The 12,397-nt window shown below is 46.9% G+C and overlaps 1 protein-coding gene across 3 annotated transcripts in view; it reads left to right on the forward strand.

Annotated features, from left to right (window-relative positions):
- Window positions 1–561: 561 nt before the first annotated feature.
- Window positions 562–12,397, forward strand: part of kirrel3l (kirre like nephrin family adhesion molecule 3, like) — a 33,558-nt gene continuing 21,722 nt past the window's right edge. The window contains exon 1 of one of the 3 annotated variants that reach the window (XM_051075854.1): window positions 562–1,251. In XM_051075854.1, the coding sequence (XP_050931811.1) occupies window positions 1,212–1,251 (40 nt within the window). In that variant the 5' untranslated portion in view covers window positions 562–1,211. The remainder of the gene's footprint in view (window positions 1,252–12,397) is intronic. The other 2 variants (XM_018687751.2, XM_018687761.2) reach the window with 2 other exon arrangements.

Raw genomic sequence — 12,397 nt, forward strand, 5'->3', positions numbered from 1 at the left:
GGAAAAAAAGTTCCGATGCTGGGAAGTCTTCACGATATTTCTTCAGCCTCAGTATGAAGTTTAGTGGCTGACGAGTTGCTCATATTGTTAATTCTCAACATGGGTTCCTGGTTTAATCAGGAAGCTGCAATTATATGGTGAAATTAAGATCCACCTATTTAAGTCTGGAGATGAAGGTTTATATTGATCTAGTTACCATGAATTGTGCTACTCTTGTCCAACATCTCCTCTAGAGGTGATTCAAATCAGCATTTTTTTTAGCCTTATCCCTAGATTACTACAGTAGTCTCCATTTTCTTACAATCAGTGGACCAACACTGTCTGTCCATCATTGCTTTTTGTTTAGTTGCATATAGTCCAAGTCTCCATGTGGGCTACTCCAACCAAAAATGTTAGGACAGTCGTTTAACTTGGGGTAAGTGTTTTAAATACCCCCATCTCAGCCAATAGCTGGCCCTTGGGGGCGGGAGCCGCTGGACCCCCCCTCCTCTGGCAAGCGTCTGAGGTGGAGGGACCCCTCCGACTCAGCTGCCAGATTTGGTGTACTCCCCCCTCCACCACTACCAGATGACTGTCAGTGCGCATTTTCTATTGGAAAGGGGGAGTGAGAAGTAGCTTAACAGAGGAGACCGACAGGGGAAGAGAGTGTGAGAGGGAGAGAGAGAGAGAGAGAAGAGTGTGTTACAGTGGGAACAGACAGAGAGAGAGAGAGAGTCCAGCGGAGGGGGCGAGAGGCAACTTCACCGGGGGTTTATCACTGCGCATTGTCGAAGAGGAGATCGCTTTCGAGCGCTGCATGCTCTAGCAGGGTTTTTTTTTAAATATATATACATATAAATTTAAAGTGGACCGTGGACGAACCTGCTGATTCTGAAACGCCTGATTCACTGATGGACTGTTAGAGAGCACAGTGAGAGGTAAAAACGCTCGTGCCAGTGTGACGGGGAACGGACACTGAGAAAAAAGAAGCTGATGCAGCGGCGGGGAAAGTTACCAACTATGGGGATGCGCTGTTAACAGAGAGTTTACAGGCTGCCCGGACCATCCAAAGACATTTCTCTAAAACTGGATGCTATTATAGACGAATCCCAGTGCGCTCGTCCGTCCGGTGATATCCCAGTGCCGCGGTGGACCATAACCAGCTCGGTCGCGTAGACGGAGCGAGTGAATCCTTCAACGCAACACAATCAGCGGCGAGAGCTACTAAAAAAATGCCCGCGTTATACCTCATCTTTTGCCTTATGGCTACAGGTAAGACGCACTTTTGTTACCATTTATCACGCAGGGCTTTTATTGATGGAGAGGATGGACCGCGCTCTGTGCTGGCGCGCTGCGTCAAGCCATCCAGTGCCGCCGGTGTATGGAGGAGCAACAGAGGTTGCTGCAGTGCTACAATTCACAGCTGTTAATTACCTCTAAATGTTTAATTAGTTTTGAAAGAGTGATTACATCAGGAGGTTTCACTGTCTGCGAGCCCGAGTCGGAGCACGGGTGAATAATGGCGCTGCGTAATTTCAAAAGGGGGTAGATGTGATTGTTTCGGGGTTCTGTGTGACAGAGACGATCTCTCTGCTTTAGTGGATAGGCATGAGCCTGTGGATGCAGGCGGCGCACGAACGGAAAGTTTAACTCATAAGATTTTTGAACCCGGGGGCTGCTTGCTCCGGACTGCAAGCGTGCGCGCGCGCGCGCGCGCGTGTTGGTATGTGTGTGTGTGTGTGTGTGTAGACAGCCATGTCCATTCACAAGAAAATTTCTCGTGCTTTGAAATGAGGACGAAATGCTCGGATATTCAAGCAGGTGAGGGGCATACACTGTGAAATGAGACGGTGCCGCGCAGAGCTCCGCATCTCTTTCCTTAAACCCACCCCATTTGAACAAGACACTAAAGCGAGAGGTTTAACGTGCTGAAAAGATGCGGGGATGGAGGGGTTTGGGGAAGGTTTGTACTGGGGTGTCGTGGTTTGGTCTGAAGTTTTTTGTTGTTGTTGTTCTCTTTGAATCGCAATCCAAAACATTCGCTGTCACTGTGAACGGTGCGTAAACAGATACAAGGGTCGCACGGTCTGTAATGGGGAGGCACACACAGTCTCGCGGGTCTGTGCGTTCGTGATGGAGTGAGGCAAATAGATAGAGGGAGAGAGAGAGTGAGGAAGAGATGGAGAGAGTGGGTAAGAAAGGGAGAGAGAGAGAGAGAACATTTGTTTTTCGGGAGACGTAACGCACCTGTCTGCCCCCCCCCCCCAGCTGTTTTTTGTTTGCACAGTAGAGTTAGTTTGTTTGTGAATGTTTATGGCAAAAACATACGCCATGGTAATAGTCAAACTACCCACTATTAATTAAAATCACACAATGTAAAGTAAAGCAAATGAATTGTTTTTTGAGGAACGATTAAGCTTAGCTTGCCCACCTTTATGTAAGAGCGATGCTTCACCGTGTCAAAGTTATGACTGAAGTGATTCTGTAATAGAGACAGAGAGCAGAACATCTATGTTTCCCCCCCCCCTCCAGTACAAATATAATCATTGTGAGCATGCAGGCTCTCTGAGCAGCTGGCACAATTTACTCTGATAATTTAGTGCTGCAAATGTCTCGATGCAAAAAAAAAAAAAAAAAAAAAAGAGAGAGAGAGAGAAGCTTTCAGCAATTAACACTTAGCAACTGTTGACTTATCAGCATTTTTCAGAGGCGTTGATAAACTAGTGCATGGTATTAACACTGAGAGGAAATAATTAAATTTAAGTGAAAAGGGATACACAGCAGCGTCACACTGACATAGATCTTCTCTGCGAGGGACAAAAGACGGAAATCTGAATCTTTTTAGGCTTTAAAAAATATTTGCCTTGATCAGACACAGTGTTTGTAGCTACTGGACTGACTCACATGCTGCTTTAAGATTAACAAATGGCGACGTGTGCTTAATAGCCATTTGTTGTGAGTACATCTTAACCCTCAGTCCCCGGTTCCGCATGGTTTTGTCATTATTCAGTGCTGGAGGGAGGGTGGATGAGGATTGGGGCGGGTGGGGGGTGGGCGGGGTGACACCAGCAGACCTCTGCTCCCTGACAGACTAGCAACAGCTGGATGAGATGGGGCAGTAGCCAGACAGTGGCATATCTCCCCCCTCGACCCCAACTCTGACACACACACACACACACACACACACAAACTCCACACTCTCTCCTTCTCACACACAGGCAAATAATGAAAATGGTAACAGCTGTCCTAATTAGAACCTATGAGACCCTAGACCTCATTTATTGTGCCAGTCTTACACAGAGTCACCAATGCACAGCATTGGTCGCACTCATAAATGTATTTTGTAGGATCAAAACATGGCCACTGCACATGGCTTCACTTTGAAATGTGTGTATGGCATATAGCATACATTTGTATGTATGTAGCCTTGTACAACACCGATAATTTACTTTCTCGAAAAGTCCCCTGGGCTCCCAGAGGAATTGGATTCCACACTGCATCAGTATTCTGAGTAATCTTCAGTGAGCTCTTCTTTGGAACCTTTTGCTTTGGGTCGCTCACGTCTCATCGGGCCAAGTTCAAAGGCTGTGAGCTGAGATTACAAGTTTCTCTCCCTTCCTCTTAAGTCGTGTCGCCACTCATGTCTCACTATAGTGTAACGCCGTGGAAATTTTCCACCTTGCCTCCTCTCACAACTATTTTGCTTGGCTACAGAATTTGTGACTGTATGGGACATGAGGACACAAGAGCGTATCTGCTAAATGGGCCAGAGGGCGGCTGGCAGACTTTGGCCAAATGGTGAAAGCCTGCACATAACCTCATGTAAGGCACACACAAACACAGAGCTGCAATCTAGCCGAGGCACTGATAAGCCCTGGACTGAGCCATCTCCTCCTCAAGATTTGTCTTTTTCCTCAATTATCTCAGAAATGTTTGTGGATGCAGTGGCAGAGTGGCCCGAGAGGTTTGTTTTAGGGAGCTGTGCATATTCTATGAACTGCAGTTCTGTCGCTCTTTGAATTCTTGTGAAGGGAGGGCAAAGAGAGACAGAGTTTAAGACTGGGGGGTGGGGGTGGAGGATGGAGGATGGAGGGAGGGGAGTCTTGTTGCAGGGATAAGGCTCGGATGTGTCACCAGTGTCTTGATGATTAAGCTGACAAGCAGTGGGGAAACACTGAGGAAGACCGCTGAGCATCGTTAACCTTTTCTCCATCTTGTTACTCTTCTTTCGCTCTCTCCCTCTTGCTCTCTCTCTCTCTCTCTCTCTCTCTCTCTCTGTCTGTTGCAGACACACACACTCACACAAACGCACTCATGCTCTTTACCTTTCCTTTTACCTTTCCCATTTCTCACCCTCTATCAATTTCATTCCCTCTACACCTCTGTGATACAAAGAGACTGGGAATAAAGTAGGTAAGTGGTAGAAAGTTTTGGAGGCATGAACCCCAGCCAGCCGATGAGCAGTGTTAGATACGAGGCACGCAGTAGTGCAGACGCAGCAGAATCCGAACACAGCTGAGTCTTGAACAGAAGTGTCTTGCATTATTTAGGAGACATAGTCATGGCAAAGATATAGATAAATTTCAGCCTACTTTGATTTCCTGTCTATGTGTGCTCTGTGTAATAGTTTTGCTGCTGGGGTATTGTATTGAACACAAATTTTCCAGATCCACCTGTGGCCACAGCTGAAATGTAAAGATCTATGCATTTGTTGTAGCAGTAGCTGCATTTTAATTTACATGTAAGATATGAACTGTAGTTCTCCTGGGCATTTTAAACAAAGCAGCTATGAAGTTAATGTTTGAATGCTATTGTTGAAGCCTCTAGATTTTCACTTTCACAAGTCATTTGGTCGTGCAGGCGCACACGCAGGCACCAAACAAAGAGACAGTAATGAATGATGGAGATCTTAAACAATGGCCTGCTGTTCCTTCTCATCCTGGAGACGTGTCACGCACTCATGCCATTGTCTTTCTGCCCCTCTTCATAAACACATATCCTCCGATTCCCCCTTCCTGCACACACGCGCTTGCTATGTGCAGGAAAGGACAAAACTGGAAAAGAGAAAGGCAACAATGGAGTTTCATAATGTTGCCTGTCTCTAATCAGCCTTGCCACGCGGGTAAACACAGATAAAGAACTTGGCAGCGTGTCCTCAGGCTTCGCTATCAGCTGTTAGCAACTTAACTGGATGTGTGTGCTTGTATGGCTCGACACAGGAAGCCCGGAGTAGCCAGGTAGCAAACTGAGGATGGCACTTGGCCTCTTCCAGTATTATTTTTACCCCCTCCCCGCCTATCCTCTTTTTGTCTTCGCTTTCTCCTTGTGTCTGTCTCTGCACATCCTCACCTTGTCTTCCTCTGGGGCAGTCGGAGGATCCGGGGAGGAAATGACAGGGAATGGGACAATGGAAGGGAGGGGTGGGGGTGGTGGTGGGGAGGCCGTGTCAGCTTCCTGCCATTGCCTGGAGTCTTCTTCACTACGCTAGAGCACTTCAGGCTGTATCACAAGACTGGTGGGGACAGCACCAACTTGTTTACCCTTCTATTCTTCTGTACAAACACGGTAATGGGAAGAATAGAGAGGTGGGGGGACAAACTGGGATTAACTCTGTGCATATCATTAAAACAGCCCCCTAAGGGAAACAGTCACGTTTATACAGTGGCAGCTATTTTAAGAAAGACTTGGATTGCATCCCCCCTCCCCAAATGCAAGTGTCACTTCCTTCTAGAGAGATGTATCACCATTTCAAAAGACCCTAAGCCCAGAAACCAACATACAACAGAAAAATGCAGACGTACTAGACCGCACATTCATTTTTATTTTCTAATCAATTCCTGCCCTGCAAGACAAGAATTTCATATCTCCTGCCGAGACACAGAAACCAACAGCAAATTGAAATTTATCTTCTGCGTTGCAGCAATATCTGTTCCTGTGTTATCTTCACCAGCCGTGTTCCTTAACCTTGTATTAGAGATAGCTCTGTTGGAGAAGGATTCTGGCAGCTGAGACGGGGCTTAGGAAAAAGAAAGTTCAGCTAGGAATACCATCAGACAACATTTATTTAACACTAGATGCTGATTTACTTTACAACTCTTTTTCTCCCTATATGAAATTTGATCGTCAGTTGCACTTGCTAAATAGACGATCCAGGGTATTCGGCGTGGTGTACAAGGGCTTGTGGCGTGTGCACATCATCCAGAAATGACTCACGAGGAAGGAGCTCACGGAAGCCGTAACACCCTAAACGCACACAGAAACGCATGCACGCACACTGGCAGAGGTCAAGGGCACACACTGGGGCCGAGGATGATAAGCTGAGATGAGTGTTTGGCATCTTCAGGGCTGTGTGCCCTTTCTGGAGCGATTCATCAAAGTCCAACTGTCTAATTAATGATGCTTCAGCTCTCAGGACATGTCATCTCCTTATCCAACTAGGGATAAAAACACATTAAAGGAAACAAGAGATTGCCTGCCTGCTGCTCACTGTGTTAGTGATGGAAAGAGTGCATATGCTTTTGGGACTCCATACTCCAACTACTCATTCCTTGAAGCCCCACCCCCCCTCCTTTATTCTTCTTTTCATCTCTTCTCCCTGTCAGTTCAAACTCCCTGGAACGCCAGGGCTAATATTGTGTTAGTGACTCAACCATTAACCAAAATAGTGGGTTGGCTGTGGCTGAGTCTCTTCTTCCTCTGCACAATGATAGACTGCCCTGTGTTGTTGTAGGAGGCTGCATGAAAGGTTGAAGAAAGAGTAATCGTGTCTTTTTTTTTTCCCCCCTCCCTTGGGCGGGGGATTTTGGACAGGGCTGAGAGAAACTCGCCCTGGGAGGTCTGCGAGAGAAGGCAGCCAATTTGTTGTCAAACTGAGGGGTGTCAGTCAAAGTTTATCGATCAGGCTTTTAACTGCGGCTCCCCTCAACGGCGAAACATGTTAATGTTATTGAGCCGCGTGGAGACGTGAGGCGAGGGGAAGCGCGTGGGTGGCGGTTGGACTGGCAGGAGGGTGAGGTGTGTCTCTCTCCCGCCGTCTGTTTGGCCGAAGAAAGCCGATGCAGAGAAGCCAGTGGGCTCAGCATGAGAGTGGCGGGGGGAGGGAGAGAGAGAGAGAAAGAGGAAGAAAGAAAAGGAAGGCTGAGGGGTCAAAGGGATTTACTGCCAGGAGCTTAGCATTTCAGGTAATGGATATGCTTGTATTGGTGTAAACCAAACCTGCTGTTTTTCTTCCAGCGTAGCAGAGGTGAAAAAACAACAAAGGTGTAACTGACTGCAAGTCTGAGGGGGATTAATAGAAAGTTGATATTTCAACACCTCAGGCAAAACATTAGATCTCAGGTGTACACTTGGACATGCAGAAAGTGGTTGTGTGCGTGCATGTGTCAATGTGTGAGTCTAGAGTTGTGGATGGGGAGGAGGGTGGGGGTTTGGATGAGGGAGAGGTAAGAAAGGTGTATAGTGGGAGGCTTTTCTGCTTCTGCCACATTCCTGTGAAACTGCAGCAAGGAGGGCAAGAACACATGGCTAAGTGCTTCCCAAGCTGGCTGAGGTGAACCTAACACCCCTCCTGGAGGAGGCAACCCAACCATTGTTCCAGCACATTGCACCCGTCTGACTGAGGCATCCTAGTGCTGCGCGGATCCCAGGGGGCTGGAAAGAGAACGAAGCAGAGGAGGAGAGGGACTGATTGTTCCCTGCACAGACTATTCACAGATGGGGCTACGGCACAGGATGCTGGCTGTTTGCTTTAGAAAGTCCCAGGCGTTGGCTTTGCAGTCGTGGTGTATAGAATGCTCTGGGGGAAAGAGGAGAGGAGAGGAGAGTGCCAGTGGAGACAACAGCAGGGGAAGGGAAAGAGACAGTGGAGCAGAGAAAGAGAGAAAGAGAAAGAAAGGGATAGAAAAAAAGGGACCTTGCCTAATATGATGTCAGTGTGAATATAGTGTCAGTGCCAAGAAGGGAAGACAGATGATACAGCCATACAATGATAGGGTAGTTGGGCGAGAGAGTGCTCAAGTCCTCCCCTGTTCCCAAACAGAGACATATAGAGCTGGAGATAATGGAGAAGGGAGGGAGAGTAAAGAGAGTAAGCGAGGAAGGGAAAAAAGGAAGGGATGAGATGCAGGGAACCCAGGCTGCATCCATCATGTGGTTTGGTGCAGAAGCCATTTGTACCTATTGTTCTCCATAATTTGTTTTCTCAGAGCCTGCAACGGGAGGGGTGAAGGGGAGAGACAAAGCTACAGAAGCCATTTATTTTTGCACTAATTACATAAGTGAGACAGCATAATTAGACGTATAGCTAAATAGACAATAGGCTGAGAGAGAGATGCACGGAGGGAGATAGACAGGGAGGTGTAGATGAATTTGAATGGATTAGAGGCATGGCCCTCTCTATTTCACCTTCAAGAGTGCAAGGGAACACGTTAAAAGGAGTAAAGGGGATGGAGAAGGATAAAGGGAAAGGAAAAGGGAGAGTAAAGGAGATGGGGCGATGGAAGGGATAAAAGATAAGAGGGAGGGAGAGAAAAGCCCTCTTCACAGACTGCACTTTGAGGTGCGGCCCAATGCTGCTGGAACAGTCACCTCATTTAATACACCTGCTCAGCGGGAGGGAAAAGAGAGATATAAGGAGATGTCGTAAAGAAAAAGGAGAAAAGGGCAAAAGAGAGGAGAGGAAAGTGGAGACAGATCTCATCTCTGCCTCTTCAGATCAAAGGCAGGAGAGTGGCTACAGAAAGCTGTTTGTTGTGGCTTGTTTGGGAGGGTCTCTGTCTGTGTCTGTGCGAGGTTATGCGATGACCCGGGCCTGCTATTCTGCGCAGGCGGCATTTTTACACTTCAACACAGCCCTGAAAACCTGGAAGGAATCACAGGCTGCGTGGCCCCGGGACTATATTCTAGAGAGAGCTTGTGAGGTGGCAAAGCCGCAGGAGGAGATGTAGGTTGTCTTCGTGAAAGAAAGAAGACAAGTTGTAACTTTGTTTTAAAAAGGAGATTTTACATCCTTTTAATTAACTGAAAAGACCCACGTTCTTTACCAGTTGATGTGTTGTTGAATATTCCGCGCGTGCTAATGCAGTTGTGCATCTGCTCAGGTTCACGTGTAGGCGGTGCGTGGGCGTGTTTAGTGTGTCACCAGGCTTTCAGAACTGCGATACAGGGAAAGATAAATAGGCCCTTAATGAAGCCACTCAATCACAGGCTAGTTAAAACAGCTGACCGAAGATTGAGGGGTCAGTCAGGCCTGATTGGAGACCCATTGAAGCCGGCCGAGGGAAGCTCTTGAGCCGTCACACTTTAGATTAGCCATTCAGTGCACTATAGACCTTGGTCTAACTACCCTTCTTTCTCCAAACAGTCCTCTGACACACTATAGTAGCTCAAGTCAACTCCCTGATTGTGCTGGGGAGTTCTTTAAAAGCCAATTTAGACTCAGTCCTTTGTTTAACTCCCCAGGAGCTCAAGCTGGGACATATTGTATTGGTTGCATGTGCGTGTGTGTGTGTGTGTGTGTGTGTTCGTGTTCTTTTATTGGGCAAAAGTTTAGGTTTTGTGGGAGCTGTCTTTGAGCATGTGATGTTTGGTTAAAAAGAACTGGGTGTATCTCAGAACTGGCACAGACTAGTTTTTTTGGGTGAAAAAGAGGGTGCATGACAGAAATCAATGGCCCAATTCAACCTATTACAGCCATGACTGTTGCTGTAATGGTGTGGAAATGGACAGTGGTCATGTGGATCCCTTTTATACCTCCAGGCTTGGATCACAAGTGAAGCTCCCGATTCATTTCCTCCCAGCTTTGATTAAAAAAAAAAAAAACTACTCAGAGGATTTCAAAGACTCTCACATGATGGTGACAAGGCAAGAGATCCTTCCGTTTTGTGAAACGGATGAAACCTCCATTCTGCCAGATTTGCCAAAGGACAAACATAACACTGGGCTGTAATTTTCCTCGACAAATAATGACTCCTCTAGTCCTCTCTCCTTCCAGCCTTTGCCTCTTTGATCCCAGGTAATGTGTTAACAAGCAACAGGTTCATGGAATACCCATAACATTAGTATGTGTATTTGCGCTGAGGTGTGAGAGTGTGTGTGTCTGTGTTTGTACATGTGTGCCTGTGTGTTTTCACACCAATTAATGAATTGCTTTATGTGCCTGCTGAGGTGACGATGGCCTGTCTCTAGCGGGGGCATAGCTTTTTTTTTCCCCCTTCTGTGTCAGCCTCAACCCGTGATGGCCAGAGCCTTCTCTCACACTAACACATTAATGAGACCAGTCTAATTAGCGCTCATGGTTCCATGCAGGGGACCCCGGAAACCACAGCACCATTGTGAGCTGGGCCTAATCAGGGGACCACTCAAAAGAAAGCCAACCCACTGCACCAGTGAGAAAGTTCACACATAGAGAGAGACCTGCTTGGACTCACACTTAAATTAGCATGCTGGTGAATTGGGAGAGAAGTCTAAAAAAAAAAAAAAAAAAAAAAAAAAGAGAGAGAGAAAAGGGAGAGGAAAAGAAAAGAACAGGTTGTACTTTCAGATTTGTGACCGCTGAGGTTCAGCCCCGTCGCTCCTTCCCATTTAGCTCCCTCGCTCCCTGTGGTAGCACTCCTCCCGAGGGCGATGCAGAAAAATGATTTTGCTCTCCTTCATCCCTCTCCCTCCACTCCAGATAATTCAATCTGTTCAATATCAAATAATCTCTCCCAATTTTTCAGCCCATTTTAACCTTATATCCCTCAAACAGCAACCTCTGGGGGACGAGCCTCGTTCCACCTTGTTAAAAAACGGTGGGTGTGGGGTGGGGGTGGTGGTGGGGTAGCCCAGGAAAGAAGGATGGCAAATAGCTCTTAGAGGAGTGCTTTTAAAAGCCTCTGTTTGCCATTCTCATGGGCCATGTGTGAAACAGCAGGCGAATAGATTGAAAGATAGAAGAATAGGAAAGGATAGGGAGATACAGAGGGAGATAGAGGGAGACAGAGACAATCCACAAGAAAGGAGGGGAGTGTAGATGATGTGAGTTGTGGTACTTGAGGTCTGGGGCTCTAACTTGTCCCACAGCACTTAACATGCCCCCAGCCATCTCTCCTGGCAGTTAATTAGAATCCAATAAGGTTGCCGCCTGTTGGTCATTGTTCCTCCAGTGTGTTTACCCTTTCCAGAGGCTCCATTCGCTGCTTAATCTGCCGAGAAGCTGAATGTCAATAGGTCAGGCCAAGACTCCAGAGCCCTGAGAGAGAGGGAGAGACAGAGCGAGGAGGGGAGGGAGGGGAGAGAGGATCAGGGTAAAGAAGGAAAGGGGTCAGTCCTCTCGTTCCTCTCAATATTTTTCTCTGCCGCTCCATTCTCGTTGTTGTTTTTTTTTCCCCCTCCTCCCCTTTTTCTCTCTCCTCTTCTTTTCTTCTCACTTCTAATCCGTCCTCTTGATTGTTCTAAGCTGCTTTCAGCCAGCCCCTGGGAGGGTGGTGGTGGTGGTGGTGGGGGTTTGGAGTCTGTTTTAATTAAGATTTAAAAGACGACTCCCTCAAGAAGGGAGATTTAAGAGCAGGATGGACTGTGCAAAGTAAATGAGTGCAGGTAGGGGAGATTGTAGAGAGGGCTCAACAAATATCAGAAATCGGTAAAGGGAGAAAGTTAAAAAGCTATTATTTGACACACGTAGAAGCGCACGTCGCACACACCCACGCATTCACACAAACACAGGCAGGCTCCGAGGCATTCGAGTGGCTAAGCCGAATGGGATTTTTTTTTTTTTTTTTTTTTTTCATTTGTAATCAAGCGGCACAATCTATATAGATTGATCTCAACTTCCTGTGATTCATACCATATCCTGCGAGGGTGATATGGGATCAGTGGTAGCCAGCAGGCAAGCTGAGGGAGTTATCTTCACACTCTGTCTAATGATCGATCATCTCACCAGATGGGCTTAAGAGCCTGTAACGCTCCACTTGTTTATCAGAGCCCCAAACTTGAGGCCTCTCAGTAGGTGTGACCTGCAAAGAAAGTCTTGTTTTGCAGATAGAGAGATAGAACACTTTGGAGGAGAGAAAGGAGCTCAAGAGATGTGTTTCAAAAGTTTAGGGTTTGTTAAAATTTTTGCTGTCTATGTATTGTGACCGGACATGTGGAAAGAAGCTGAACTCTGTTCCCTCAGTAATGTGGTTTCTGTTTGGGTGGCAATGTCACCGTAGTGGATGCTCTAGACGTTCCTGTTAGACACTTAATTAACAGGCTTATCGTGCCAGGACAAAAGGAGATTTCTCTGTAGAAGTCTGGCCTTCAAAGATACATGCACTACTGGATTCCAGCATTACTTTACTTCTATAGTGCAAACAATGTGTTGTAGACAAAGCATGTGTCCATTTGTGTGTGTGTGTGTGTGTCAGTGTGGCCTGAGAAAAAGGCGTGTGCTATACGT

The sequence above is a fragment of the Lates calcarifer genome, linkage group LG15, assembly GCF_001640805.2.
Source record: "Lates calcarifer isolate ASB-BC8 linkage group LG15, TLL_Latcal_v3, whole genome shotgun sequence".
NCBI lineage: Eukaryota > Metazoa > Chordata > Actinopteri > Centropomidae > Lates > Lates calcarifer.